Source organism: Prionailurus bengalensis, chromosome C2, assembly GCF_016509475.1.
Source record: "Prionailurus bengalensis isolate Pbe53 chromosome C2, Fcat_Pben_1.1_paternal_pri, whole genome shotgun sequence".
NCBI classification, from domain to species: domain Eukaryota; kingdom Metazoa; phylum Chordata; class Mammalia; order Carnivora; family Felidae; genus Prionailurus; species Prionailurus bengalensis.
In genome coordinates this window covers 78,638,398-78,665,686 of record NC_057350.1, presented here as the reverse complement: position 1 = coordinate 78,665,686, position 27,289 = coordinate 78,638,398, and the positions used below count along the sequence as shown (strand labels likewise).

Genomic DNA, 27,289 nt, shown 5'->3' with positions numbered 1-27,289 from the left:
TAAAGCTTGAATTTCATACAATTTTCATATCATGATATAATCCTTCTTCTTCTTCTGAATTTTCATACCTCTTAAAAATGTAAAAACCATTCTTAGCCTATGGCCCAAACTACATCCACTGTAGTTTGCCAGTTCTTGTTGTAGGTAAATGAGTGGGATCATCCTTCATGCCTCTCAAAGCTCAGATTTTTTGCTAGAAATATTTGGAAGCTAATACATGTATCCTAAGGTAGAGAGGTATGAAAACGTTTTAGGAAAGCCTCCAGTGATTTTTAAAGTGGTATTTTGGCATCTACCAAAACGACAGCCTTTAACAGAGATCTCTTTTGTCTGAGAAAGTTAGGGATGCCCATCTGGACACAAAATATGGTTAGTGTTGTGACCTTATCATCAGCTAAGTCTAGAATAGTTGAGTTGATTCACCTAACAAACTTTTATTGAAGATCTGTTATGGGAAAGCATTAAGGACAGAGGGAAAAGTTCCTACCTTTCCATAGTTTACAATTTAGTGGTGAATTCCTAATCAGACTACCTTTTGAATCCTAAGAAAGCTCTGGAAATTCATTCTGAGCATTGTATAAGTTAATAGGACAACTTTAAACAACGTCTCTAGATCATACCATAGAAGGAATAGTTTAGTGCCATAATTTTGGAGATTTGATAAACCAGGAAGCTCTACCTTAGTCAGCTGGGGGCATAGGCAATTTGTGTTCATTTACATGGTGTACATGAGAATACATAACCCTGTGCTCCCACGTGAGGAGTTATCCAGCGCTTGTCATCTGACTGGGTGGCATTGCTCTGAAGGGAAATTATTTTATAATTTGGATTTCATAAAGCAATCTATTTCATCAAAGAGAAACTGCATATTAAACTCGTGTTATTTTTAAAAGCCCCAAAGACATTAGAAACATATCATCCCTTTTTTGCATGTGTAGCCACAGATAAATAGTGAGGAAATAGTAGCCTCCCCCTTCCCTGGGGTGTCCATTTAAAAGCGTCCTTGCATGTTTTTGAGTTACTAGCTCACAGTGTGTAAGAGCTAACTTCAGTGTGGTGCCTTGTGCATGGAAGAATGTGACACTGCAAATGAAATCTTTGCAAAATATAGACATTTGGCTTCATTCTGTCTTTATTGTATCATATATACATGGGTCTCGAATGAGTAATGTACATCTGCATAAATTCTCCGGTTGCTGCGTTCTTCCGCTGGGTTTTTTTTTTCAGCTCTCTTGTTTCTGTGTAAATCTCCAAGAAAGAGTATGAATGACTAGACAAAGAAAAATGGAAATCTAATTCCCTGGCAATCATTTGAAAAGAAAAAAATCAGCTTGGAAAATGCCTATAATAGCCTGTGATTTCCTTTCCAAAAATATAGTACCAATTTTATGCTGGTAAGGGATCAATTTTGTGCTTTTCTTTTTAGTAGAGGGAAAATTAGTGGGAAGAAAATACACAGTTTCCACTAAGTGGCAATAAAATATTTTCAGCTGAGTTACTTCTGTTTCTCACTATGTGTTTTCTCTCTGCTTGCTTTTCATTTGTGCATGGTTTTCCTTTTTCAAAAATTCCTTCACAGTTACCTTCATGATCATAGGCTTTATGGAAAATAAATTTTACACGGAGTTTTTGTGAATCAAATTGGTATAGATATAAGTAGGCTTTATACACATTTGCAAAGAAGTGTGATTTTAGTTGATTTGCTCACATTGAAATAAACATTCTGGGGTTATGTTTACAGAAACAAGAATCTCATGGGAGGACAAATTGGACCCATTCTTGACACTGGACTCTGCCTTCATATTTTCAAGGGACATTAACTCTTTTTTTTTTTTTTAACAAAGAAACTACAGTTCTTTTTTTTTTTTAAGTTTATTTATTTAGAGGGAGGGAAGAGAGCGAGCAAGCGAGCATGAGCAGGGGAGGTGCAGAGACAGAGAGGAAGAGAGAGAATCTCAAGCAGGCTTTGCACTGTTAGTGTGGAGCCCAACCTGGGGCTCGACCTCAGGAACCGTGAGATCATGACCTGAGCTGAGATCAAGAGTCAGACACTTAGCCAGCTGAGCCACCCAGGTGCCCCAAGGGACATTAACTCTTAAGACAACTTTGCAGAAGCTACTTGAGACCTTTTTAGCAATCTTTTGATGTGCGCACTTTGGACCAATAGCATTGCTTTTTCATTTTTTTCCTGTAGTTTATCCTCCGTCTTGGCTTCCACCATGATCTCAGGTCAACATCATTTTGTTAAAATTATACTTAGCCTTACTCTTGTTTTCTCCTCAAAAATTATTTTTGAGTTTCTACAGTATGGATTTATTTTAATTGTAATACAAACGTGGCATCCTGAGGAGTGTTTCCTTCTCCTTGGTGATCCCTTGATGATTGTAGATTATCAGTAATACAGGTCAGAGAACAGTGGAGCATAGTGGGATCTGGAAGGTCATGGTTCTAATCTCATCCTACCATGGTTGGGGAAACTGAGGCCCAATGACTGTGCCTGTGATTTTATAACCAGTTTATAATCAAGGTGAGATGAGAGTCAGATCTGGAAGACACAGCTCTTTGCAGTGTTTTGTCTGCTTCATTGGTTAAGAAAGTTATAATAATAAAACTAAAATAAATATCTATGCCCACTTCTATATCTCTGTATCAGTCAGTTGGTATGTATCCTTGTGGTTTCAGTACAAAGCCTTACCTCTTTAAGCTCATTTGGCTATGGCCTTCTCTAAGAGTATTGGTATTTTTCCTCAGATTACATAGCTGAGGGAGAAGCAAGCAATATTTTCAGCATTATCAACATAGGAGAGAGGAGAATACACAAATCTCTGTCTTGTTGATAGGTATGATTTAGACCATATTTCTAAGTTTGATTTAGAAATCCTTCATATGTCCAGAATATTTGTTTGCAATTGCCAATCTCATAGAGGAAAAAACAGGTGGATATTGACAATTTCATTTTGTTCAACCTTCTAGGTCAAGGAACAACACAACTTTTACAGTTTATACAGGGTTACTTTTTGAACATCACAGCTCTGTTAGAAAGTTTTCAGGGCAGAGATTTATTAGCCATGAATTGGCAATGAGGAAAAACCTGTGACTAATTGAATTCAGATAGATTAAATCACTTTTCTAAGTTCTCACATCTCATTGCACCACTAATCTCAGTTCTAGATCTCAAAGTTTGGACCCTCGTGGTCCATATATATACTCTTGTCGTAACTAAAAGATGATTCCTGCATGTTGTCCCATCCAGTCCTTGCTCCAAGAGAAGGCCCAAAATGTAATCTCCAAACGAGAAGTCAGTTACAATTCTTTATCTGAGAGTAAATTGTGCCCCTACTAATTCATATTCTGGCATATTCTTTAAGATGATCTCAATTCTTGCTGGTGAGATGTTTTACTGAATTCCAGCCCTAACCAAATAAAAATGGCTTTGTTCCTTTGTAAGGAATAACCAAATGTGACTCAAAGCCATCTGGGAAATAATTCCCAAACAGTTCATAGGGTTACACAATCTTGAGCAAAGTAAAAGGATCTGTTCCTGGCATCCTTGTGGCATAATTGATTTCTTAATTATGTAAAAGTTGCTTTCATGAGTTTGATATGTGCATTTGGAGGCCAAGTTTGTGACTAAAAGGATTAAGATATTTATCCACCTCAATCTGGGCACATGCAAAATGCTCATTAATAGTTCTTTACAAATACATGTGATGCAGTCCCCATACTGATAAGATCGTATTTCTTCATGCTTCGTAGTTAGGCTACACAGGAACAATAATGAGGTATCATAATTGGGCCAATGACATTTTATAAAAGATTATTGTTAATTCTTGTCTCTGCATTCCCTTTTCAAGTCATCGAGTCCAATGTGCCAAGCACTGTACTAAGTACCTTGACCTACCCTGACACCTTAGTCCTCAACTGAATCACTTGAAGAACTTGCTGAAAATATATATGCCTGGGCCCCAGCCTGGTCTCTGAGGGGTCTTGTTTTGTTTGTTTGTTTGTTTGTTTGTTTTTTAAAGTTCTATGGGTGATTCTGATAATTCTAGTTAACTACCACTACTTTATCTCATTTCTTCACAAAAATCTTGAGAGGAAGGCATCTCTGAGAAATTTTAAAGGAGGATAATGAGGAAGGAGCAAAAATAGCTTTGTAGGTCATTCTATTCTGTCTTACTGTGATCATGAAGGTAGGAGGGTATTTCTGTATTCAGTTGATGTGAATATATGAAGTCCTAAGTCTTCACCTCTTCTTTTCTCTGGTTCCTCTCTGCAGTCTCCTTTCAGCCTGCTTCAGGAATGAGCTTGTGGAGCCCCGGAGAGAAACCCCGAAACAGTCTGACGTCTTCTTTAGACATTCCAGCCCTCCAAACCGATCAGTGTACCCATAGACCACCCCCCCACCCCATATCTGTATTTTGAGCGTGTGTTTCTTGTGTGTCCATGTATGTGTGTGTGTGCGCGCGTGCACGTGTGTGTGTGTGTCCAGCCCTCGTAAGCAGAACTTGAAGACACTTTGGCTCAGAGACCCAACTGCTCAAAGGCATATAGCCAGTAGTGAGAAAATCTTTTGAAGGGACTCAAAACTTTACAAGAAAGGACATTTTCCACAGATTCTGCATCCTTATATCTAGCACTGGGCAGTCAGGAACCCCTGTGTTTGTCTGTGAGCTTTGTGTTTTTCTTAGAAGGGAGGGGCTCAGGTTGGAAAGAGGGGCATTAAGATGTTTATTGGAACCCTTTTGTTACCTTCTGTTGTGTTTCTAAAACTCATAAAGAAGCTTTTGAGCAGGTCTCAAACTTAAGATGTCTTTTTAAGAAAAGGAGAAAAAAGTTGTTATTGTCTGTGCATAAGAAAATTCTAGATGACTGAGAGCTTCAGTCAGGCCCTTTTAATGCTGGTCATGCAATAATATTACAAATAGTAACACACTAAAGTGTCAAGTGTACTGCTGGGCAGAGATGATAATTACTATAAGTAGCCACTGTGGGGGGATGTTCTTTTCTTCTTTTAGAGAGTTTGCATTATTAGTGTCCTCCCCTCAATATGTAGATAGAAAGTTCAGTAACACTGTGTTAGATGCTACCACTGCCACCTTGTTGGCATCTGATATGATAATCTTCCTGGCTCATGGAAACCCCGGGGCCCTACCCCGCAAGCTATTGTTAAGACCCCAAGGCAGATAAACCTAATTTGTCATTCTAATACGAGGGTAAAACCACCTCAGTAATATTATTCCAGGCAGTTAAAGATCATATTTCAATGGCCGAAATGGGGTTCAAAGGCCTCTCACCAAATCTATGACTAATTTGCTCATTGGAGCCCCTATCTCTCAGTCCTACCATGAAACTAGCCATATTGCTGATACTGTTCCAACTCCTTTGTCCAGGACACTTACATTTTATTTAAGTGATGTCCAGGTAGACAATGTGAAAATCTGCACTCCTGGTCTGAAATTTAAAGATAGAAAGAATAGATGATTTTTCTTTTGGCTCAAAGAGTTTAGAGAATCTATTGCTTTCCATTTTAGAAATGTATTTTAAAATAATAGTTTAAAGACTTGAAAACTCTCCCCCCACTTCTCCCCACACCAAATCACCAGCCCTTTATTCTGTGTCATCACAGCAATGATTTCTTGTTATTGAGGCTGTTGCTTTATGGATGTGTGATTTTAATTTTCAATAAACTTTTGCATCTTGGTTCATCTTGCAGTTTTTCTTTCTGTCTCTCTTGCTTTTTAATTCCTTAATCCTAGAATATTTTCCCATCAATGCTTGAAGTACCATGTGTGAGTTTAAGAACAAGAGTAATTAAACAGTCCCTTTGGTTTTGTTCCACCTCTGTCAGTATTTGGTGTTCTTATTTAAGATGCTCTGTATTAAGGTCATCAGTTCTAAAAATAAATTTCAATGCCTACCTCAACTTGAAATATATTTTAGCCCTGTGGGTGTTTAATTTCACCATAAGGAGTCAGGTACTATAGCATCATTTGTCTACCTCTCTGAACAGCTCTCCAGCTATATATGAAATTGCCAAACTTAAATCAAATCCAAATCCCAGTCTATTAAATAATTCGGCTCCTGTGGCATGGGCATTAGCAAATCATCATCCAGAACTCTGTAGTGGAACCTGTTGTCCAATTTTGTTTTAATTACACTATGTTCTAATCTTTGAGTAATTATTTTTAAAAGCTTCAAAAACACTTGTTTTGAATAAAAATAAGTAATCTAGTAGCTTGAAAAAATACTTAAGAAAAAATTATGTTCAAGACAAAAGTATATTAGTAAAATCTGATGCACTCATTATGCTGTTGAGGTCTTTTCAAATAACTTTCCAATCCCCTTTTAAGAGGTTCACAAATCCCTAAAAGGGTTAATGAGTATGTTTAGTTTTTTTTTGCATTTGCTTTTTCTTTCACAAGTTTTTTTTTCTTTCACCCCATTTTTATGCAAGTTTTTAATGCATGTATAGTGACTTATATAAATGTATATACTTGAACTAATGGAAAATATTGTATAATTTCAGTTGATCTATCTAGAGAATCAATGCTGCCTTTTGTCTTTAGAAGCAAGATTACCCAACTGGAGGGTAAGGTTACTGGCAGGGCAGTCGTGGGCAAAATTTTGAGGAAGAACACTTCCTTTTCTGATGTCACATGGCTTCCCTTTTTTTTGACCTTCCTGAGATAGGGGGTATTTTGTTTTATCTTCATTATCTCTTTCCCCTCTCAAATTCTGTACTCCAGAAACAGTTTGCTGGACTAGATTTACCCTCAGGTATCACCAAATTCTACCAGAGAGTTGCTTTCTAACCAACAATGAAAGATTTAAGGCAAAAAAAAAAAAAAAAAAAAAAAAAAAGGAATCCTTTGGCGGAATTCTATATATCTCCATCAAGATGGAAATGACTTTGAATTTGTCTTTTTAAGAATTTGGGCTCTTTGCCATGGATATAGGCACGAGGCTTGTAATCAGGAAACCTGTGTTTTTCATCCTAAATGATTTAAGGTCACTTACAGCTCTGAGATACTGAATTGTTTTCTTAGCAATGTACACAGAAGCCTGAGCTGTTAAAGTTAAGACCTAGGATTTGACTTTTCCAGAATTTCTCCTCAAAACTAGAATTACATGAAACATGTCTTTCTACATCTCTGTTATGTTGGATTTCTGCAAAAATCTGGAGAAATCTAGAGAAAACAGCCTGAGGCTTACTCCTGGTTGTTTTTCTGAGGATTGCTACACTATCGCTTTTTTGGGTGTGTGTGTGTGTGTGTGTGTGTGCGCGCGCGCGTGCACGCACTGGGAGGGTGGAGGAGGGCAAGAAACCCATCACGTCACAGATCCTTATTGTCCTTGTACACTTTTTCCTTCTCTTCAGATTCCTCAATAATCCTTGGGACTTTCCACTCAATGACTGTGACATATGTGTAAGGGGGGTGGGGGGTAAGGTGGTTCTTCAAGGCCTTTAAATTGGTCACAGATTTATTCAGTCTTGCTCCTTTTTCCACAGCACATAGAGCTTATCAGAATACTCTTTGTATTTCACTGTATTCCAGGCATTGAAAACTTAATGATAAACAGACTGCCCTGACCTTGCTCCCTGTGGCTTTAACCCTCTCTTCCACATTAAAGGAGAGGCAATCAGAATTTCTGACTTTTTTGCACTCTCTTACCCCATTTATCCATTCACCCTAATTCCTGGACTTGTTCAAGAAAGAATAGTTTTCACCTCCTCCTGTTAATTCTTAAACTGATACCTCTCACTCCCTTGACCAAACACGAGAGTATTAAACATTTGCTACTGAGGGTAAGAGTAAAAAGAACCAAAGTTGCTTGAGCATCTACAAATTACAGGACAATGTCCAGGGCTCTCATATAATCTAATTTAATGTTTTCTTTTAAAGAATATAATAGATTTTACTTTTTTATTTTTTTAATTATTTTTACAAATCTGGTATTACTGGGGCACCTGGGTGGCTCAGTTGGTGAAGGGTCTGACACTTGATTGCGGCTCAGGTCATGAACTCAGGGTTCATGGACTTGAGCACTCTGTCAGGCTCTGCGCTGACAGTGTGGAGACTGCTTGGGATTCTTTCCCTCCCTCTCTCTCTCTTCTCCTCTCCTCTTGCACGCATGGGCTTGCTCTCTCTCCAAATAAATAAAAAAACTTTAAAAAACCCTATTATTATTATTATTATTATTATTATTATTATTATTATTATTTGATAAAGAGAGAGAGCATGTGAGTGAAGGAGAGGAGGAGAGGAAAAGAGAGAGAGAGAATCTTAAGCAGGCTCCACCCTCAGGGAAGAGCCCCACACAGGGCTCGATCATGCCCTGAGCCGATGATCACAAGCTAGACGCTCGACCAACTGAGCCACTCAGGTGCCCCTCTATTTTTTTTAATTGAAATACAGTACATATTATATTAGTTTCAGGTGTACAACACAGTGATTTGACATTTATATACACTACAGAATGCTCACCACGTTAAGTGTGGTCACCATCTGTCACTATACAAAGTTATTACAGTATTATTGACTGTGTTCCTTATGCTGTACTTTGCATCCATGTGACATTTATCTTATAACTGGAAGTTTGTACCTTTTAATCCCCTTCACCTACTTAGTTAATTCCTCCAATCCTTGGTCCCTCTGGCAAATACCAGTTTGTTCTCTGTACTTATGAGTATGTTTTTGTTTTGTTTGTTCATTTATTTTACTTTTAGATTCCACATATAGGTAAAATCATACAATATTTTTTTTTCCTATCTGACTTATTTCACTCAACATAATACCCTCTAGGTCCATTCGTGTTGTCACAAATGGCAAGATCTCATTCTTTTTTATGAATGAGTAATATGTGATTGTATATATGCAGAATCTTTATCCACTCGTGTATCGATAGACTGTTAGGTTGTTTCCATATTATTCCATGTTAGTCTTTATAGCAGCTCTTCTAGAGTAAGTATAATACCTGTTCTACAGATAAAGAAAATAAGACTCAAGAGCCTTGCATAACATCCAAAATCAATTAATTTGTGTCAAATCTAGAAGATGAACCTGGATGTTTTGTTTGACTCCAAATTTCATGTTCCTTCTTTGTTCATCTATGGTTTTTGAGCTAGCTTCCTAAAATAGTTTAGGCTGCTCATAATAAATGACCTAATAAAATGGTCAAAAATACAGACCTCAAAAAGAAACAGAGGAGAGAAGTGTAATAGGATTTGGAAGAAGGAATTTATTATACTAGAGCACGCAGGAAAAATGCAAAGCTTTAAAAAATATTTTTATTTTCCTAAAGGTGAATATTAATGGTTCAAGCAATGCTTCCATAAGCTCTTGCTTTGCATTTGACTGATTCGGGAAAATGGAAGAGAAAGAGAGAGGTATCTTTAGGCTGCAGAAGATCAACCTGCCCCTGGAGTCTGAACAGGGGGAGTTTTTCCCCCTGGAGTGGGAAAAAATGGAAAAAGCACCTGGCAAAGCATCTCTTGGCCACTTATCCCTGTGCTTCTCTGCACTTTGATATGGATTTACAAGTGTTCCTAAGTATATCCAACGTGCTAACTCTTAACACTAGGCTTCAACACAGGGATAGATGATAGTTGGATTGATGATAGTTGGGGGGACTGACTGCTAGATCCCTTGCCCCCTACCATATCTCAGTCTCTCCCACTTCTCTTACCACTTAACCCATTTCCTGATTCTGTAACCTAATGCATAATACTGTCTTGTTTCTGGAAAGTTACCACAGAATAAAAGAAAGAAACTCCTGGACTAGGAACCAGGAGACCCTCAACTCATCATTTAGTAATGTGTGACTCGTGCCCATTTATTCTTAAGACCTTATATTTACACATATGTAAAATAGGCATAATAATTTCTGCCCATCCCTGCCCTGCCAGACCATGTTCTCCTCCAGAGGGATGTGGAAATCATTCAGTAAATGGATAAAGGAGAGCTTAGTAACCTGAAGTGTCTTGCAATTGGGAGGGTTTATTACGTAAACACCTGTTTATACAACATGGACCTATAATTGTGAGTTCTTGAAAAGATCTAAACAGCAAAAGCAATGCCCTCCTACCTTAAAGTCAGTAATTATAGAACACAGTTGAATTGTTAATTGTACACCAATTGCCATACTTATTTATGCAAATATATATATATATGCACACACATACAAATATATATATATATACATGCACACACATACAAACACAGAAAGTTTCTCTCTATATATAATACATATATATAATTTATATAATATAGAGTTTTTATATATGTGTGTATATATATATATATATATATATATATAACATAGAGTGTTTTATATACACATATATACAAAATAAAATGTTAGGGAAACTGTTTTTTCACTGTCTTATCTACTATAATAAATATGACTGCAGGAAGGAGACAAATAGGAAAAAATAACGCACTTTGTCTGAAAATTGTAAAAGGGGAGTTTTCCCACCATAGTTTCAAAACATGCTTAAGCCCAATCTTTGTTCTGTGGTCATAATTACTCACTGTAAATGGCATATAGCCCATAAAGTTCTTCCTCATCTTATCTTTTCCAGTTCCCACCACAGCCTTATAAGGTAGGTTGGATTGTGATCCCCATGTATCCACTACTGTATGAGCTTCTCACAGATGGGACTGTTTCTTACTATTTTTCTACCTCTAACATCCAATTTGAACAAGTGTGTATGTATTTAATGTATAGAGTTTTTTTGTGATAAAACAAAAGCAAAGATATTTAGTGGCCCACACGGGGACCTATAGATTCTAGTATATGCTAGAGGAAGTCTTAAACTTTGTTTTTCTGATGCTATATCCTGCTCCGATGATCGTAGATATCACTAGTTCTGTAATCAGAGAGTGAGACGTGACAGTTGGTAGGGAATATCATATGTGATATGATGCATAGAATGACAAGCCAATCCGAGTAAATTTCCAAATTGAAGTTATGCTAAGTGGAATTTTTTTGTTGGTCTTTGTCTCCCAGGAGACTTGTCAAAAATCAACAGAAGAGTTGTTTGGGCTCCGGGCTTCTCCTGTGCAGAAAGGCGGCTGGCATCCCCATGGGTTTTCTCAAAGGCCCTCGAACACCTAAGCAGAGGAAGCACGTTTCCATGTTGTGGCCTCTGCATGACAGCAGGCTGTGCTGCCAAATTCCCGATTTGATGGTGCTCATAGTCATTTTCTGTATATCCCAACTGGCCTAGGAAGCTACACACAACAGGCCTCAGCTGCAATTTAAAATTGGCATCTTCATGTCTTTCTTAAGCCTTTGGGTCTTCACTGACTTCTTTTCCCTTATTGATTTTCAAACTTGTTTGAGTTGAAGGGCCAGAGAGGGGAAAGAGATGGAGAAAAAAAAATAATAGAGGTAAAAAGAAGATGCAATTGTTTCCCCTCTCACAAAAGAGATTCTTTAGGAAGATATGCAACTTCATACTCTAAATTCAGGAGAAATATGACTTGACCTTGCAATCCCTCCCTAGTTTACAAAAAAAAAAAAAAGTTCTCAGACAGAAACAAATAATTTCTTGTCATAGGTCCTGGAGGAATATTTTTACAAATTGTAGTTCAAGGCCACGTTTCGATCTGAGACCTGTGGGATCTGACCAGTCCGCCCTGTTCAGTATGACCCGCTCACCATCATTGCCATGTTTGTGTTCCCAGGACCTCGATGCAGACTCAGTCTTCATATGGTAACAGCTCTCCACCTCTCAACAAAATGAACAGCATGAACAAGCTGCCTTCTGTGAGCCAGCTTATCAACCCTCAGCAGCGCAACACCCTCACTCCTACCACCATTCCTGATGGCATGGGAGCCAACAGTAAGAGCATCTCCGTTTAGCTGCGCCTTATGGGTCCACAGGGCTAGTGTAGGGGAGGACTCCACTCCGGGGTGTGGGGAGAGGCTTGCTTTTTAAGCTGAGGAAAGGCACAGTGGAACAGACAGATCACAGCCTAATGGCTTGAGTTCCTCGTGGTGAGCTTTTCGTCGCTTTTGAAGTGTATGGTTCATGGCAAAGAACATTGGTAGAGATAGAGGAGACTGTTCCTTCAGTAGAGAAAAGGATCTCTGTGAAAACAACCATGAATTTCCCATCAACCTGGTTGGGGGACCCACCTCCTATATCCTTTGAGATAGTGAAAAGGAAATATATCCAACATGTGGGAAGTAGCATGGTGTGGTAGACTTAAAGTCTAGAGAAATAGATTGTCCTCTGGATGCTATGGCAGGACTAGCCATGCAACTATGGACAAGTAACCTCTCTGCTCTAATGCTCCGTTTCCACTCATAAAAGTATCACTCTTCACTTTTAACATCTTATGATTGTGTGTCCCTGTGATCTTAGCCTTCTCATCTTGTCCACGCCATCCTATATACAGTCATTAAGGAACTGACATAGAGAAAGGAGTCTCCCTTTTACTTATTCACGCACAGATTACTCACATCGACTAAGTATAACTGTGAGAGGCAATGTGAAAATTGGGCCTCCAAATGAATGGTGATTGCTATATAGCTTTGCTGTAAATAGAATTATCCACTAGAACTAAATCTAGCAAAGTGCATACCCAAACTAGAGAAAATCAAACGGATGCTAGAAATGCAGAAGGATGTATTATAAGGACACAGAAGTCTAAACACTATACATGTATCCTACAGTGCCCCTCATAAAATAATGCCTCAATCTTGTCCTTTGAAATCCTTCATTATTCTGATCAAGCCTTTAAACCTGCATTTCAGTATTACCTTGAAGAGATTAGAGGTTTTGTTTTGGTTTTGTTTTCTTAAAGTTAAGGGAAGCTAGGGTTGTGACTCTCTGTGGTCCGATGGCAAAGATTCAGATTTAAATGAGATACAGATGTATGTGGTAAGGTTGCTTGGTTTGGTAACAAAGACTTTAGAGCCAAACTGCTGTCTCACTAGTGATAAATTCATCCTACGGCTCCAAACCTCACCCCCTGACAGGTCTGCTACTCTGACAGCAAAAGGAAAAAGTGTCATTTTTTTTTTTTACTTTATTTTCTCTCTTGTGACATCTTAGAGTCCATTTGTTCCTTCACATTTGTGTAATTTACGGTTTGCCTACTTTTTCTTTATACTTCACAATTTTCTTTGATAGCACCGGCAAAGTCAGAAGGGAAAGTGATAAGATAAAATAAGCCTGTGCTCTTTAGGGGGCTAGTTGGTGACAGAGGCCTTTCCTTTGGGAGCATATTGCTATTCACAAAAATAAAAGCAAATCGCATTAATCTTTTAGTAGCAATGTTCCTCTGTTTTTTTGACCTGAAGACAAAATTTGCTTCATAGATATGATCTGTATTAAGCGCTTCTTCTCTATAGGTAGATGTTTCCAGTTTGTAGTTTAGTAAAAAACCAATCAGTGTTGCTGGTGTCCCTGAATACAATCCAGAAATGGACCATAAGAAAGAGCTGGAACCTTTCATTTCATTCTTGCTTAATAGGCCTATGGTTCCCAAATATTGCAATAAATCCTCCTGTTCCCAAACAGTTATTCCAGAGGTCATTCTCATTCACAGATCTGTTTATTTGTTCACCTCACCTCAGTTTACCGAGCATGTGATCTGTGCCAGGCCTAAGGAGTTAGCCTAATAAGGGAGACAGAAATATAAGCCATGAAGGCAAATGCAAAGAGGAATATATTAACCTCAAGGAGTAGTGTGCAGTTGAACAGAGCATTAGAAAGAAGTGGGGGGAGATTGTCCTAGGAGCACATGCAGGGTTCGAGAAATGTGTAATTAGTTTGGAGTTTGGTGAACGTTGTCTTCTGTTGGATGAGACATAGGGTGCTTAAGGGGTGCAGTGAGAGAGAAGACTGAAAAGGAAGGCTGGTGGATTAGGCCCTTGGTAACATTAAACCAGACAAGATGGACCCCTGGGAAGCTGGTACTGATGACGGCAGTAACCCTCTCTGTTCCTCCTGCTTCTGTTCAGTTCCTATGATGGGCACCCACATGCCAATGGCTGGAGACATGAATGGACTCAGCCCCACCCAGGCCCTCCCTCCCCCACTCTCCATGCCATCCACCTCCCACTGCACTCCCCCACCTCCGTACCCCACAGATTGCAGCCTTGTCAGGTGAGTCCACGGCATGTGCCCCCGGGGGCCTGTCCTCAGCAACTCGGGGTGGTGGAGGGCGGACGCTCTCAGAGTTCAGTACGCAGTTGGGAAAAAAAGAAAGCAGCCCTTCCTATGATGGGTGTTCAGCACTGTTATCTCTGATCTGTGGAGTGGTCAGCAGTGTTTAATCGAGGAAAAGCACTATAATCCATAGGGGACAAAGTGAAAATGTGAGTTTATAGGCAAATCATTTTTCATGCCTGTTTCCCCTCATCTTCACTTACCCTCTTCCTCCTCTCTCACAGTTTCACATGGTCAGTTGTGGCCTTCAAACTGGTGCTCAGGGCTGGGGACCCAAGAAGGGCCGTAAACTTGCTATCTCGCTCCCTTTCCCGTTCTCCAGGACTCCTAGCTCTCAGCCACCATGGCCTCGTTATGTTGGAGTGGGATGTCCGTAAAGAAGTTTTAATGGTTACAGAGATGACAGGGACTTTCAAGAAGCCAATGGCCACTGTTACACTGCCATACACAAAGCAGGCACACCTTAGGCAAGGGGGTTCAGACAGCCAGAAGAGGGAAATGTGTGAAGCCTGAAAGATCTCTTCCCACAGAAGTGAGAGTGGGTGCCACATCCACGCCTAGTGCACATCATCTGCCCCTGCTTCACGTGCAGAATGACCCTTTCGTTTGGCTGTTGGAACAATGGGTACTGATCCCCATGTGACTGATGCGGCAGTCCTAAACAGTGTCAGAGAGACGGCAAGGCGTGTGGCTTGTGCCACCCAACCTGTGGCTCTGTGATGGTGGCATCACCAATCTGAGACCAGCGCCAGAAAGGAGGGATCTGTATTCTGAGTAGGACATAAATCAGAAAGCATTCCTAGTAGAGTAGCCTCCATTTTTTTCTTAGCCACGTGAACCATTCTCAGAAACCCCAGAGACAAAGCAATTCGAGTAGAGGTGCTCTTTTGGACGTGAAGAGGCAGGAGGCAAGAGCGCTGGGAACCTGACCACTGGGCTCCTTCCTTTCACCCCCCTGCAATGGCTCATAAGGCACTTATCTATGTAGAACCCCTGAGAATTCCACCAATCACCTTTTGAAAATCACTGCTCTGCAGGAATCTTCAGAGTTGATTTTAATTTCTATAGACCTAAAGTTCAAGTCACTAACCATTCCCAAACCTCAAATCCAAGGCCTCCGTATGTTTCACCTGCCCCTAGTCTTTCCTGTAGGGCATCCGAGGGCGATAATGTTGGGTTTTCCTTTATCTCGCCAATGCAGTTGGGGTGAACTTTCTGTTTCTGTTTCCTCCTTCCTCTTCCCTCCTCCCTCTGCAGTTTCTTAGCGAGGTTGGGCTGTTCATCATGTCTGGACTATTTCACGACCCAGGGGCTGACCACCATCTATCAGATTGAGCATTACTCCATGGATGTAAGTAACTGTTAGACTTTTCTCTTGAGTTTTATTTCTTCATTCCCTCCCCCTGGTGACATCCACCTTGTAGTTCAGTTCCCCCTGGTTTTAAAATTTGTTATCATACCCTCAGTCCCCAAATTTGGTGGAAACCATTACCATATTAGAAAGATTCCCAGGCCTTAGCCTACATACGTGAGAAGTTTGGTGATCAGTCTTCCTCTGCTTGTCAGATCAGCCAGCAATTCTCTATACCACACATACTGTATTCAGAGTGGGAAAGAGGAAACCCAATTCCCACCTCCAAGATATTTATAATCTCGAAAGAATTTAGAGAATTTTTTAGATGTGCTCATTAATCAGTATGAGACCCCAGGGAAGCTATCAGGAATCAGGTGATATTATCCTCACTTTAAATCATGGAGAGACAACATTATAATCATTTGCATGATGAGTTGATGACAGAACTAGGAATAGAGTCCTAAGGTGGAAGCTTCTGGTCTTTAACTCTGTTAACTGGCTTCTTCTGCCTTTCCTTAAAGTAGGACCTTAAGGAGGATTCAGCCATTCCTCTCAATTAGAACCATATGTTCCCTCATTTTCAATTATATTAGAATAGGGCCAAGCCATCCCTGATCATTGAGAAAATTCACTGGTCATGGTTCAAGTCCCATCCATGCTTTTTAGTAATAATGAGACTTTGGGTTATCACTTTGCCTCTCTGAGCCTCAGTTTATCAAACTGGGTTCAAAATCACTCCCTCTGGCTTTGATATTCTTTGTCTTTTGCAGCAAGCTGGATGGAAGGGGACTGTGTGTGTGTGTGTGTGTGTGTGTGTGTGCACGTGTGTGCTTCCTATACCACTTCATGACTGGCTTGTATTCTTGGGAGCTTGTATTGTTCTGGCTTATGACAATCTGATTTTCCTTCCAGGCTTCTCTTCATGCTGCTCTCTTTGGGGTTTACTATCCTCTCTTCCAGCTTCCAGAGGGCCTTTTGGACTAGTGGAAGAAATATTCTCTGCCTCTGCTGCTGTTTGTGTAGTTGAGATCTCTTCTTTCCCCTCCTTGAGCACCGATGCTAGAGATGCCCCTGCAGCATGAGAATGCCCCAGCCCTTGTGATGACAAGTACATACTGCACTGCCTCTGTGCCCACCCCTCTCCACCCCACACATCACCCTGGCTGCTGCTCCCTGATGGAATAAATTATAAGTGAAAACTATAGAGAATGCTTTAGTAGTAAGTTTCGACAGGTTTTGGGTAACTTTACAATGATGTCCATCCGTTGAGGAGAAGAGAGTTGCCCTGTCTTTGATAGTCCTATATGATAGAACAGAGAATAGGTCCCTTCCCTATTTTTTTTAAAGTTATGCCATCCACTTGCTCCCTGTCCCCACTGGGGAGTGTGTCAAGGTACTCCCTTGGCTATTAGGATCTGCAGATGTTCTCCAGAAGTCCATCTCTGTTGGTGTTGGCTAGGTCTTGTGCCGGTCTCTGGACAACAATTTCTTCATCTATCATAAGTTAAAATCTATCCAGAGAATCATGGAGATTGAGGGAGGCCAGTTCACAGCGTTAGAGACTTATTGAGAGCTCCAGAAGAATAAAGAGTTACACTTACTCATCTCCATGTGGGTTGCCTTCTTTATGGTGTATTCTTCTGCCAGAATGGGAAATCGGAGTGCCCATACTGCAAACGTCCAAACTGGGAAGTAATTGGGAAGCTATCTCATTTCTGCATCCTCACCTCAGCTTCTTCCATCTCATTACTGGAAATAGAAACTTCTTTTGCAGCTTGTCTCTCAATACCTGTCTGAGTCATTTGGCATCCCTTCCTGGGAAAATGATATGGTTACATTTGGCAGTTTTCATAAGTAGCCCTTCTAAGATGCCGGACTGGGTTAATAATAATTTAATATGGTAATAATGCCAATGGTTAAGATTTAGATAGTGTCATTTATAATCGGTCTAGTACTTTCACATCCATATTCACACAAGAGCCCACAATGGGTGCTGATGTAAAAAGGAATTTGATCCCATTTTATCAATGAAGAAACTGAGGCCAGTAGGGAAAAAGTGACTTGATGAAGGTCTAGAGTCATTCAGTGACAGAATAAGAACCTCTGTCAAGGTCTTCTTACTCCAAACACAGTGTTCTTTCTACCCACCATGCTGCTCCAAAAAAAAAAACCCAAAAAAACAAACAAAAAAAAAATGTGAGCCATCACTGAAACGAGCTAATGAAGAGATAATGCAGATAAAAATGTAAGAGATGTCTCCACAGATAGTAAAGCTCGGGCATATTTGTAATGCCTTCTACCCCCATTAATAGAGGATGGACACATACTTTGCATTTGGATACCCTGGTTTATCCAAACACCAAGAGACCTTCTGGCCATTAGGGCAGTTTAGGCTCAGAGGCTGTCCTGAGTCCCCATTTCATTTACTTAGTTGTATAACTTTAGACTTGTCAACCTCTCTGAACTTCAGCTTTTCAATCTATAAAGCAGGTGCAATAGTATCTACCACTAATCTGAGCATTAAATGAGATCATGTATATAAAATAATTAGTTCAGTTCCTGGTATACAGAGAGTGTTCATTACCTATTAATAAGCTTTTTTTTTCCTCATCTACTCATTTGAGCAGTGGTGATGTTCCATTGATATCTTTCTTCTAGTGACTAGAGCCAGGTAGATTTAAGAGTTGGAAGGTACCTTTATCTCATGTTTTTGGTTTAGGACTTTTGCCCTCTGATCTAACTATCCCTACTTTACCAGTGAAAAAACAGACCATTAGAGAGCAAGTGGGGTGTTATCCACAAGCAGAAATGGCACCTCAAGGCTGTGCCTTTTGCTTACATATAATGGCAAGTGTTACCAGAGAATTAATTTTATTTTCCAATTTGGAGATCAATCAATTCCAGACAGTTAAATCAGAACACTGGGGAATGATAAAATGATGTGGACTAAATCGTCAGTCTGTCCCTTTGTCCTAAATCTGTTTGCTCCCCTTTCTTATTGCACAGGATTTGGCAAGTCTAAAAATCCCTGAGCAATTCAGACATGCCATCTGGAAGGGCATCCTGGACCACCGACAGCTCCACGACTTCTCCTCCCCTCCCCACCTCCTGAGGACCCCAAGTGGTGCCTCCACAGTCAGCGTGGGCTCCAGTGAGACCCGGGGCGAGCGCGTTATTGACGCTGTGCGCTTCACCCTGCGCCAGACCATCTCCTTCCCGCCCCGCGATGAGTGGAATGACTTCAACTTTGACATGGATGCTCGTCGCAACAAGCAACAGCGCATCAAGGAAGAGGGGGAGTGAGCCCCACCGTGTGAACTCTTACCATCCTGTCCCCATCTGTCTGCCTCCCTACAAAGCACTAGTGCTTGACCTTCAGAGCGTTCTCCCTAGGTCTTCTCCTTCCTCTTCTCAGTCTGGTTTCTTAAGGGAAGAAGAAGTAAGAGGCTACCTTTGATTTAATGTCCAACCTGGCATCTGATTCTGATTCTGGCTTTAAGCCTCCAAATCTATTGCTTGCAGGACTGAAGTTACCATGGCTAGGTGGAAGTGAGCAAAAGAGCAGTGGGTGTCTCCTTAAGCTGCAAAGATTTCTCATTGACTTTTATAAAGCATTTTCACCCTTATAGTCTAAGACTATATATATAAATATATAAATATACAGTATGTATTTTTGGGTGGGGGACATTGAGTTTTGTTTAAATGTAATTTAAAGGAAAGGAAATTGAGTTGCACTTATCAACTTATTATTTTTTTTAATTTACTTGTTTGGATGGTTTATCTATACCCTTTATTTCAAGGGGTATCATGTATGGTAATAGGTATCTGGAGCTTGACGGCACATGTGAGTGACAAAAATGTCCCTTCACTTATTTTGATATTAAACAGTTGGCACATCAAACCTTTGGATGCATCCAGTTGTATTTACCATTGCTTATCATATGGGAGAGACTGTATACATATATCCACAGTTGTATATGTTGGCGTACTTTATGTTACTGGCACTGCTGTTAGTGACGCTCGTTCACTTTGGGGTTATTTTTAGTCCAATCACAAGAAAAAAAATCCACGTTCACACTGTCACAGGAGTGTGGCACTGGAAGAAGGGAAATAGCCTCTCTTGCTTTTGGTTGGGAATGGGGAATGTAGGTAATGCCTAATAATTCTTAAAAGGTGTGTGGCAACCGGGTCAAACACATCTGGTATATATATCTGGGTATATCAGCAATCCACTTACATTTAATACCAGATGCCTTATCTCTTAATATTTATTGGGAAAACATTTGTGGCCATTACAGAAGCCTGAAAACTAAGTTTCAGTACTGGGTTGACTAAGTCAATTAGACATTTGCTACCACTGTTCAAATTAAGTTTGATTTGATTAGAATGAATGCCCTCTATCTAGTTCTTACACTGAAGTCATAAGGTTTATTAAGAATATCCAGGAAAAACAGGAATCATACAGAAATACTGAATCTCCTCTAAACGGTAAGCAGTCAGTGAGCTGTGAACTGAAATTCTTAGAAGACCTTTTGAAACACAGATAATATTATTTGGTAAAAGTTTCTTTTGGAAATCCTCCAATGATGTAAAACTCCGCAAGTAGAAGCTCGTTTATCTTTCTCTCTCCAAGGATGAAAACAGTAGTGATTTGGAAAATATAAGATTATGAGATCAGCTTTCCTGTGGCATCAGTTGCATCACTATATAATTTTTCATTTTTGATCAATAAGAGTTTGAGTTTGTTGGAAAATAACTGTGAGAATCCAATTTCCCGTCCATCTCTCCTCTGGACTGTCATAGACATAAAAATGTCCCCACAGATGAGGGGGTCAGCCTTCCAAGGGAGGCGTTGCTTGAACCACTTAAACATAGAATTGTCTTCAGACTTTGAGAAAACCTGTAAATGACGATACTCCTATAGATCTTTCAGAAAGATACTTTTTTTTTCCAAACTCTAAAACAAATATTTTGTACATATGCTAATGAGCTCTAAAATCCTTCTGTGCATTCTAGTAAAGGGCTTTGATTGCACATAAGCTTCCATTTCTGTTTTAAAGTGCAAAAGGGCTAAACTGGCTCAAAAATATAATGTGTGAGTTTCACCTGAAATGTGTATATATGTTTTGTGTGTGATATTGCCTACTTTGTGTTTCAATTTTTGTTTTCTTCTTGGGATAGTGGGTTTTCCAGAACCACAGTTCAAAATTTTTTTTATTATTATTATTATTGTTTTTATATTTTCATGGAAACACCGCTTAGTAAGATGACAATGTCAAATAAGAAAATAAATGCCATAACTGTAAGATAGGGGGATGGGAAAGTTGTTTTTTATTATTATTTTTATTTTGTATGTTAAAAGAGAGTGAGTCCTTGATTTCAAAGTTTTATTGTGCTTAAGTGGTTGTGGGCACTGTTACTTTGTGGAATAAATATGTGGATTTGAAAACCCATTAAGGGGAAGAATAAAAGCTGTGCATTGGCAATGCGAGGAGGGAAATAGCTTCCTCTACTGTCCTGAGTGTTTGAACAAACCTAGGACTTCTTCTGAGCTATTTCAGCACTGTTCAGGTAGCACTAAGGACTCAGAAATCCCTGTACTGTATCATGTGTTTGGCACTAGCCAAGGCTAAGCACAACTACTGGCCTCATGTCCTGGTGGCAACTTGCGCTCTTTGAGTGTATGAGTAGCTAGGATAAGGGGTGAAAGAGTATTAGGGACAGACAAGTGGGAGTGGGCTTAATGGAGTTCTGGTGGCCTCAGCTCAATGCAGTTAGCTGAGGAGTAGAAAGGTTTTTGTTTGGAGGTGATTAGAAACAGAAAAGGAGAATAGAACTTTCTTCATTAATTCCACTGACCTCTTGTTTTCTTGACATTCTCCTAAAGTACAGTATGTGGGATGTTAAATGTTAAAGGTTGTGTTTTTTTATTATTTTTATAATTGTACAAAAATTAAATGTCAAATGTTTTATATGCTTTATTAATGTTTTTGAAAGTTTCTTTCTTATAGATGTGATACTTTTTTTTTTTTTTTTTAAGCTTCTGTTGCTTGTCTTTTGGTATTTTGTGTAATGGGATTTTGGTGAGCCAGAGGCACACCCATGTTTGCCAGGGCATGCAATAAAATTTACAAAATAAATAAAAATGCATCAAGAAATGGTGTTGACGGTGTGTGTGTTCATGTGTGTGTACATGTGTGTATGCGTGTGTGTGTGTCTGTCTGTCCTTTGGCTTTATTTTTATCATTGAGGGAGAGGAAAGAGACATTACAGAGATTCAAATATTGATGTTTCTCATCTCAGAGAAAATTGTTATTATTTTCTTATTTTCACCAATCTATGAGGTAGGAAAGACCAGGAAAATACCCTCATTTGGTACATGAGATACTCACAGATTTAATACTTTATTTGATTGAAATCAGAATGAGTTTGCTTTGGAATAGGAACTAAACTACAGATACTCCTAATGTCTATTTAGTGATTTTCCCATGACAATGACCTCAGCAGTGTTGGGAAGGGATGCAGATGCCTGGTTGTATGTGGAAACGGCACTACAGATGGTGGGCTCTGGGCATGTTCCCCTTTAAACTCAGTGTTAATCTCAACTCTCAATTATATACATTGATTCAGCCAATAAAATATCTACTATCAAAATGGTTTGATGATTTTTACTAAAGAAATAGGAAAGTTTGTTCTTTTATGGGCTACATTAGATGGCATGAAAACAGTTTAATAGCTTAGATTTATAAATAACTATGGAATGACATTGGATATAATACATAACACTTTAAAAATATCAGTTTGTTTTCCTGTTTATATATAGAATCACATCATGTATATGTACATTCAAATAGGCAAAGAAGATTCAGCTTAAATTAGGGGTACCAAAAAGTTCAAAATTCTTATTCCTTAAAATCTAGGTGATAGAGCCTCCAAAATGAAATGATTAATACAATGTTTCCAAGAAAAGAAAAATAAAGAGCAAAGAAAATGGTTAATTCTTGATATGCTATTAAGGCACTTTATAATCAAATAAACTTATTTTTTTGAGCAGTTCTAGCTATTCATATAGATTTCTACTTCATGGCTTTTATTGTCTCTTAGAAATCTTCTGAAGTGTAAAACAAAAACTTGATAGAAACATTTTAAGACTTTTTTTTTTTTTCAACGTTTATTTATTTTTGGGACAGAGAGAGACAGAGCATGAACGGGGGAGGGGCAGAGAGAGAGGGACACACAGAATCTGAAACAGGCTCCAGGCTCTGAGCCATCAGCCGAGAGCCTGACGCGGGGCTCGAACTCACGGGCCGCGAGATCGTGACCTGGCTGAAGTCGGACGCTTAACCGACTGCGCCACCCAGGCGCCCCAAGACTTTTTTAGTGTAGTGTTTCATCGTAAAATTGAGAGGATAGCATAACTTTCCCATGTAGCCTCTGACCTCACACATGCACAGCTTTCCTCATTATCAGCACCCCCCCACCAGAGCGGGCCATGTGTTACAATTGAGGAACCTTCATTGACACCTCATAATCACCCAAAGCCCATGGGTTCCATTAGGGTTCACACTTGGTGCTGATTTGCTATGGGTTTGGACAAATATACAGTGACACGTATCCATCATTGCAGGACCATAAAGAGTAGTTTCACTTCCCTGAAATTCCTCCCACCCCAAAACTCCTGGCAACCACTCTTACTATCTGGCAATCCTCTTACAATCTCCATGGTTTTGCTTCTTCCAGAATGTCATATAGCTAGAATCATACAGTATGTAGTCTTTTCAGATGGACTTCTTCCACTTAGTCATATGCGTTTAAGTTTCCTCCATGCCTTTTCATGGCTTAATAGCTCATTTCTTTTTAGTGTTGAATAATATTCCATTGTCTGGATGTACCCGTTTTTTTGTCCTTTCACTTTCTGTAGGACATCTTGGTGACTTCCAAATTTGGGCAATTGTGAATAAAGTCTCTATAAACATCCGTGTGCAAGTTTCTGCATGGGTATAAGTTTTCAACTCTTTTGAGTAATTCCAAGGAGCATGATCGGTGGATTGCATGGTAAGAGTATGTTTAGTTTTGTAACCAACTGTCAAACTGTCTTCCAAAGTGGCTGTACCATTTTGCCTTCCTGTCAACAATGAATGAGAGTTCCAGTTGCTTTACGTCCTTGCCAACCTTTAGTGTTGTTAGTATTCTGGATTTTGACCATTCTAATAGGTATACAGTGGTACCTCATTGTTTTCATATGCATTTCCCTGATGACATATGTGGAGCATCTTTTCATAGGCTTATTTTTCACCTGTATATCTTTTTTAGATATGTCTGTTCAAATATGTTTAGATATGTCTGTTCAAGTCTTTGGCCCATTTTTTTTTCAGTTTTATGTTCTCTTACTGTTGTTTTAACAATTCCACAACTACTTAAAGAAACAATTAAATGTATTCCTTACGATTATCACAGCATTTATATTATCATATAAATCTAAAATGCAGTATGGAAATTTAGTGGTTTTGCTTTTTCATATATTGAGACATTTTGTCTCTTTACCATGGTAGGAATTACTTTATTCTTACTTGTCAATTCTAATTAGCCAATAAACAAAAGGCTAAAATTTTTAAAAAAGGAAGAATGGTGGAATTGTCCAAAACCGTGCTGATATGGTAGCCACTCGCTGCATATGATTGCTGAGCACTTGAAATTGTGGGTATTTAAAACTGAGATGTGCTGTAAGTGAAAATATATATATTTGATAGCAGAGGCTTAATAAAAGTAAAGAATATGAAATATCTCATTGATAATTTTCATGTTGATTACGTGTTAAAAGATATTGTGGATTAAATAATATGTTATTAGAATTAATTTTATCTGTTTCTTTTTATATTTTATGTGCCCATTAGAAGATGTAAAATTATACAAGTGACTTTCATTACAGTCTTATTAGACAGCTGGCCCAGAAAGATGATGCAATAAGAAACCCAGAAGGGTAGTGAGATGAATTTACTGTTGCCTAATATCTAGTTTTCTTGCCATGTTGCTCTAAAGTACTGCATCATCTTTCAAGAAGGGATAGTGGTCTTTGTAGTCCCGTCTTTGTAGTCTGTTTTTAGTTTTTCCTAAGAATTCATAATCTTTCATTTGATCCCCATAAAGAAAGAAATTAAAGAAATTAAAAAATTGACATAAAAAGGTGTTTCAAAATTGTTAAATCAGGATATGAATATAAAGAGACAGCACCACTTTGGACTCTAATGTTGATGGTGAGGTTGATTAAGTTAAATGTCAGACTGAGTTTTCATGTGATTATCTCCTAGATGAATTTTCTCAAACAAAAGGCTCAATGGTTGAGCAATATAGTTCTAGGGATACAAAGGATATATGGTACTCATATGGTTAATTATTCAGCAAGTAGAATTTCTCCATGTAAATTTTGGTGACAAGAGCTTGCCCATCCTGTGTTTCTAAAAAAACATGAGTCATTATTCTTTAATAATTCGTGTGCACCAAAATTTACCCGATTTGCATAGGACTTCTGAGGACCATATTTCTGCTTTTGGGTGTACTGTTCGGATTCTTTAGGAAGGTAACCCAGGGATGCCAGTTGGTATACAAGGCACTTCTGATAGCAAAATAAAAGTATAGAATAAAGGGCTACACGTGAGTGGTGGGTACATAATCGAGCCTTCCTGAATCAGGGAAGATACTCTTAATCTTGAATCAGGGCACCCACAGATTGGCATCCTCCCTTCAATGACTCTTTCTCTTACATATTCTTTGGTTCTCTTATAAGATAAACTAGCACATAAGGGACTTCTAGCCTTAAGTTTAGATTTCTCAGCATCCTCTTTGTACCCCCAAAAGCCATAGTGTCCATTATTATTTTTCCGAGCTTGATTGACATTGTCTTTTCTCCTGGTGCTTCAGGCTCATATCAGAAATGGTTCTATAGAGGGGCACCTGGGTAGCTCAGTTGGTTGAGCATCCAACTTGGGCTCAGGTCATGATCTCGTGGTTCAGGCCCTGCACTGGACTCTCTGATGTCAACGCAGAGCTCACTTCAGATTCTCTGTCCCCCTCTCCCTGCCCCTCCCCTGGGTTTTCATGGAAATACAAAGAGATGGGGTTGAAAGAACACTACACTGAAGTAAGTCTGGTGACTGGGGCCAGGTGCTTGATTTCCTGCACCTCATCTTCACATCTGTAATCTGAGGGTTGTGAACCCCTGGCACATATTTCAGCAATATCCGTTAAAGAGAGCTTAAGAGTGTCCTGAAACAAGTCTGCCAAAATAGATATAAGGTTATAATTTTAAGACAAATTACAGTCACAAAGCCATATATATATACATATGTACACATATATATGTATATATACACATATATATGTGTACATATGTATATATATGTATATGTATATATATATGAATTGTTCACGATTTTAAAGTATAGATTTTAGAGTCAGTGTTGGGTGTGCACTTGAAATTTATGAGATTTGTAATTCTGCACACTGATCCTGAATCCATGTGCCAAGTGGATGACAAGTACTGGCAGGTAGGTTTCTCCTTTGCAATTGTGAGATCAGAATTCTCGGTCTAGGACCTTGGAGGGTATAGTATTTTGTAATTCGAGTAAAAGCTACATGCTGAAGGCCAAGAGACAGGAAGAGATTTCTAGCAAAGAGAGTTTTGCATAGGGAGCTGCAGAGAGTATAGTAATAATTTTATGGTACTTTAACTCATCTGACATTTGCTCTAGAATTTGAGGAATACCAAATTTTGTCTGTAAAAGAAATCATAATGATTCGGAATAATGGTTTTATATTTCTAAACTCTAGGTACTACCTTTTATAAGTTGGTCATCCTGCCCTACCGTTTTTCAGCTAGGTCTGCATCAAACTGTATCTATTTTTTTGTCAATTAACCAATACCTTCCTAAAAGAGAAAGAACTTGAAAGCACTCACAATACCTAGGGTTTAGAAAAGCCTGGATTTTAAATGAGATTGAAAAGAAAAAGAACACAAAGAGCAACCCATTGTCAGATTCCGGGCTGTGAAATAAATAGAAATTCTGCTGTGTCATTCTACAGGGCCTCCTGCCAGACGCATTTTGGATATGTTCAGAACATCTGTGCCCAAGGATTCTAAAACTGGAGTGTCATCAAGGTACCAGTGTGTTTGGTATAGTGAAACAAATCCTGGTATTCATAAATATCCAATATTCTTTTAAAATAATGTTCTAGGAAATTCACCTTTGTGAAACTCACCCAGGCAGGAGAAAGCCCTAGGAAGTCTAACACCTGGTGTTCAGAGTGATTCTCGGGCCACTGGGAATGTGTGTGTGTGTGTGTGTGTGTCTATTTTTCTTTTACTACTTTTGTGACAGGAGTCCATCTTTTCCCTTTGTCTTTTGCTTTTTAAGGGACCCTAAAGTGTTTTACCCTACCTGGTTTACTCATAAGCAACACAAACTCAGCAAAATGATGTGAAAATTATCTTTGGAACAGTCCCATTTCATTGCCTAACTCCCTCTCTTTACTACCAGAGACATCCACACGGTATTTCATTCTCTGTGCACACCTGATATTCCCAGAAGAGTCGTGATTCCCTCTACGGTGGATAGGGCTCCAGGGTTATTCGTACTTTGTCAAGAACTTCAGGCCATTCCTTGGAGGCAGTTGCCTCCATTCATATCGACCCCTACCTTCAGACCTGTGATAACTTCAAGAGTCACATGCAGGACAGGAAGTCATATCTA

General features: G+C 39.1%; 1 protein-coding gene across 13 annotated transcripts in view; it reads left to right on the top strand.

Annotated features, from left to right (window-relative positions):
• The window catches only part of TP63 (tumor protein p63), a 230,023-nt gene extending 208,323 nt beyond the window's left edge, over positions 1-21,700 (top strand). For 6 of the 13 annotated variants that reach the window (XM_043594594.1, XM_043594593.1, XM_043594597.1 and 3 more), the window contains 4 exons: positions 11,694-11,851; positions 13,981-14,125; positions 15,446-15,539; positions 18,549-21,700. In XM_043594594.1, the coding sequence (XP_043450529.1) occupies positions 11,694-11,851; positions 13,981-14,125; positions 15,446-15,539; positions 18,549-18,845 (694 nt within the window). In that variant the 3' untranslated portion in view covers positions 18,846-21,700. Of the gene's footprint in view, positions 1-4,279; positions 5,709-11,693; positions 11,852-13,980; positions 14,126-15,445; positions 15,540-18,548 lie in introns of those variants that run through there. The other 7 variants (XM_043594602.1, XM_043594601.1, XM_043594603.1 and 4 more) reach the window with 5 other exon arrangements.
• The last annotated feature ends 5,589 nt before the right edge of the window (positions 21,701-27,289 follow it).